The sequence below is a fragment of the Azolla caroliniana genome, unplaced genomic scaffold (genome assembly GCF_043228905.1).
Source record: "Azolla caroliniana isolate FFs.n. ecotype wild unplaced genomic scaffold, voAzoCaro1.0.p SCAF_16, whole genome shotgun sequence".
In the NCBI taxonomy this organism is placed as follows: domain Eukaryota; kingdom Viridiplantae; phylum Streptophyta; class Polypodiopsida; order Salviniales; family Salviniaceae; genus Azolla; species Azolla caroliniana.
The window spans coordinates 6,100,287-6,104,723 of NW_028230451.1; the positions used below are offsets into that span (position 1 = coordinate 6,100,287).

Sequence of the window (4,437 nt, forward strand, 5' to 3'; positions counted from 1 at the left end):
CGGAAGTTCCTACCAACCCTGCTGCCGAGGATCGTCTTAGTCACCTCCAAAAAATTCAAGCTAACATTCTCCACAATTTGCACGATGCTCAATTTACACATAAGAGGCTTGCCGATCGTCATCGTCTAGACTCCTCAAAAAAGTTCCGCATTGGGGATCATGTATGGCTTCTCCAACACAACATCAAGACCACTCGACCTTGCAGTAAATTGGATTACCAACGTTTTGGCCCTTACATGATCACTGGTAAGATAAGTGATGTTGCATTTCGTCTTGACCTCCCTCCGCACATGCATCTTCATCCGGTGTTTCATGTATCCCTTTTGGAACCTTATACTACAAGTTCAATTCCAGGCCGACTTACGACACCCCCACCACCTATCGAGTTCTTGGACGGGCCTGAATTTGAAGTTGCTGCCGTTCTTGATTCTAAAATCGTGCGCAACATACTTAGTCGATTGGCTAGGTTATACCCCCAATGATCGAACTTGGGAACCTGCCGCAAATCTTTCCAATGCTGCAGAACTCGTCAATGCATTTCATCGCCAATATCTTTGTAAACCAGGTCCTAATACAAAACCTACGACACGTGAGACGTGTCGTCGAAGAAGGGGGATAGTGTCATGATAACACTCACATCATGCATCAAAAGGATCATGATACTCACATTATGTCTCGAAAGGATTTGAACCCACGACCTTGTTGTACACATGTCAAATCCTTAACCATTGTATTAATATTCTTATATGTATAGTCTCTAGAATATGAAATCTAATATCATAGGAATATTCTATATTACTGTACATTCTAGATTGTTCTATACCACTAGAACCTTCTAGAATACTCTAGAGATCTTCTAGATTACTCTACATTCTAGGATAACCTAGAATATTCTAGAGTGTTCTCTATTACTTATAAATAAGGATCTACCACCCATCCCAAACCTAAATTGGTTCAACTCCATTTTGTAGCCTACTCTTTGTAATCCATTTTACGCTTCAATATAATAATTCTCTTTCTATCTCTTTTTCTCTCTTTTTCTCTCTCAGTCTTGATAGTATGCATCCTTTGAAGAATTTGGAGACTCATCCATATTCATGAAAACACTACCATCCATATGACAAGAAATAGGAGAGAGCTCACTTACAAGTAATTGTGTTGGAGAAGGAATCAAAGCAAGATATCATGAGATGCATGCAACCGAATGGATTTTTTACTCGTAACGCTCTACCAAGACCACAAATGATACGTGCAAGTAATCTTTAGAAACCTCTATGCGCAGGCTTTGAAACGAGCTAAAGAACAAAGGAAATGGACACCGTAGCAAGAATATACATCAAAATTAGTGTTTGTCATTCTCCAACATCTCCCAACTTTGCATTTCTCCGCTCTCTCTCTCTCTCTCTCAAGCTCCCAAAGTTTGTCTTGTTTCGTTAGGAAGGCTCTCTTGGCACATAACACGACCGAATTGCTCATCCGCTTCCTCTACCAGCCTGCCAACAAAGCGATAGTATTTTGGATTTTTTGTGAAAATGAGGAATATCTCTACAACATTCCCGTTTTGTATCGACGTAGACACGATGTCACTTTCAAGTGTACATGTGGATATACTCATGCATGTGTAGATGTATGTAATTTCATGCTAATTTAGCATTCAATGACTGGTCCTTAGAAATGTGGCATTGAGCTTGGATACATGAAATCACAAGAATAAACAAAAAAAAAACAAAGAATGCTCACTTTAGCACCATTACTCCAACCAATGCAACAAATTAATTGCTCAAATAGGAACATGGTGTGAATGGACAATTTATTATTAGGGAGTAAAACAAGGCTTCGTTGATCATCAAACTTGTAGAATTGTCAACATTCGACAACTAAATTCAAGCTTGACCTAATGATAAAAGCTCTTGATTACTTGAGAAAAACAATGGTACAATTATTCATTTGATAAAAAAGGAGTAAAAACAAACGATAATGCAAAGGAGGTGCATAGATCTAATTACAAAACTAGAATGGAATCTAATAGTGTACACCATGTTCATTTAAAATTTATGCATGATCTTCCCACACCCACACAAAGGATATCCATGTGTCTCTTATAAATAAAGGATAGAGTAGTTATGTATTATTCTATCACATTTTCTCATCTAATCAAGCTAACCTCCAAGAAGAAATATGCATTCCCATGTTGTGGCTGAGCACTACAAGGCTTCAGGACCTATAGAATTGACGGTGTCAAAGAATGTATTGAGCTTGAGTGGAGAAGGTTTCACCATCTCTGATGCTGAAGGCAATGTGGCCTTCAAGATGGATGGCCACGCCCTTAGCCTTCGAGATCGTTGCACCCTCCTCGATCACGACAACAATCCAATCTTGACTGCTCGCAAAAAGGTTCAACTCTTCCATTTCACATTAAATCCCCCCCCCCCCCAACCAACCAAACAAATGTTTGAGATTCACACATACATGTTTTGAGCATGGTGGCAACATTAGGAACTATGTTGGTCATTAGAATTACAATTATTGAACATTTATATGTATCAATAAGATGGTAGAATATTTGCAATTTGTATTGTTATGTAGAAGTCTATGCTTGTTTGTAATGGATTACACCAATTGTTTGAACATTGTTTGGAATGCAATAAGGTAGCTACTATTATGCGGTCATTGTTAATGTTTTCTTATGGAGCCCATTTTTATCCTTGTTCGCAAACTATTTATAGATAATGGGTTTCAACTCCAACTTTCTGCGCACAATTATTAGTTCAATCAATGTAAATAATTATATATAATGGAAGAAACATGCAAGAAGAGAACGACACGTATGTTTCAAATAGTAGGCACAACAATTTTTCAAACAGGAAATCATGAAAAGCTAAATGAAGAGGTGATATTAATTGCATGGATGTGTGGTTGCAGCTCTTAACCTTGCATGATAGGTGGGGCGTTTGCAAAGGAGCGCACTTTGATGATGATGACTTGATTTTCACTATCAAGAAGACCTCTATGGTACAATTCAAAACACATTTGTATGTGTTTCTTCGTGGCAATGATAACGATGATGCACCTGATTTTGAAGTCAAAGGCAATTTCTTTGAGAGGGAGGCTCATATCCTCCACGGTGAACAAGTTATTGCCGAGGTATGTCATAAATCTTCACGTGTCATCCTCCTAGGATACATTAATGATTATCATAATTGATAAATCCATAAATCATATCAATCATGAAGATATCCCTTATGTGTGTACAATGATGTTGATCGTGGCTTCACGAACATTGTTTGATTCTTAAATGAGTGGTAAAACTAATGTTTAATGACTTGAGTGGCTAAAATTTACCTTTCCTCTTTTTAGGTCAAGCGTAAATTCACAGTCGGAAATGTGCTACTCGATAAACACACATTTACGGTTGACGTGTTTCCTCATGTTGACCAAGCTTTCATTGCTGCCCTTATTATAATCATGGACCTCATTCACGAGGATTAATGATTGCTCAAGTATAAGAAAAATGTAATAATCCGATGCAGAATTATCTTTGGATATTTTTTTTATAATCCAATACTTCATCAATAAGAGTTGTTCTTATTATCTTGTTTTTTTAACAAATTTTTAACTCATAAGGTTCAATTATGGCACATAAAATGATATGTTGATGTGGGAAGTGCATTGGAGGAAATATAAGTTAAACTATGAATATCAAAAAGGTTGAATGTTAGAACAAGGAAAGGGTGTGGTAAGAAAAATAACTTAAAGGATTCGTTCAAATGGTAAGAGCTTATGTTGTGAGTGGGAGATAAGAGGTTTGTGTCCTATTTAGACCATAGGAGATTAAGTGGATAAATGAATGTGATGGTAGACATTGTGATTACGTTATTGCTATCATTAGAGGCCAAAAGAAAAAAAGTAGAGCATGCACGTAAAAATAAAACGCCAAAATAAAAATAAGTTGTGGTGTGTGCCAAAATAAAAAAACGTCCCCTCTAAATTTATTTGTGAGAGAGGCTCTCAAATCTATAAAAAGGTGGAGAGGGCTGTTTGTTTGGGGGAAAAAAAGTTACAAACTCGGAAGCGTTGCCGAAACTTGAAGAGAGAGCTAGGGTTGCGAATCAAGAGGCGTGTAATACCAACATCTACAAGAGGTGACGTGACCGTGTCATTTGTTGGGGCGTTCCACCGAAACTCGAGAATCTCCCTGTGAATCTCTACTCGTGATGTTATCCTCTTTGTTTACTCCTATCTTATTCCTATCCTTCTTCCATCTCTTGTTCACTCCATGTAACATGAATTTTTGGCTTGGAATTACGACATTGGGACGCAAAGAAAGTGGTGTAAAACAAGTCATTGAATCGTCTCGTGGGGAAACTTGTCACGTCGATACGAAGTGTTCGTCATGAGGATCACGATAGATTTTTTTGGATTTTAATTCGGACCTCT

General features: G+C 37.6%; 1 protein-coding gene across 1 annotated transcript; it reads left to right on the forward strand.

Moving 5' to 3' along the window:
* The first annotated feature begins 2,144 nt into the window (after positions 1-2,144).
* On the forward strand, positions 2,145-3,600 carry LOC147853816 (protein LURP-one-related 15-like). The gene is made up of 3 exons (XM_087332278.1): positions 2,145-2,394; positions 2,923-3,144; positions 3,358-3,600. The coding sequence occupies exons 1-3, from the start codon at positions 2,179-2,181 to the stop codon at positions 3,487-3,489; spliced, it is 570 nt and encodes a 189-aa protein (XP_087188404.1). The 5' UTR covers positions 2,145-2,178; the 3' UTR covers positions 3,490-3,600.
* The last annotated feature ends 837 nt before the right edge of the window (positions 3,601-4,437 follow it).

Coding starts and splice junctions, on each gene's coding strand:
- LOC147853816 (XM_087332278.1), top strand. CDS start 2,179: ATGCATTCCCATGTTGTGGCTGAGCACTACAAGGCTTCAGGACCTATA. Junction 2,395..2,922: donor TCTTGACTGCTCGCAAAAAG/GTTCAACTCTTC, acceptor GTGTGGTTGCAG/CTCTTAACCTTGCATGATAG. Junction 3,145..3,357: donor GTGAACAAGTTATTGCCGAG/GTATGTCATAAA, acceptor TCCTCTTTTTAG/GTCAAGCGTAAATTCACAGT.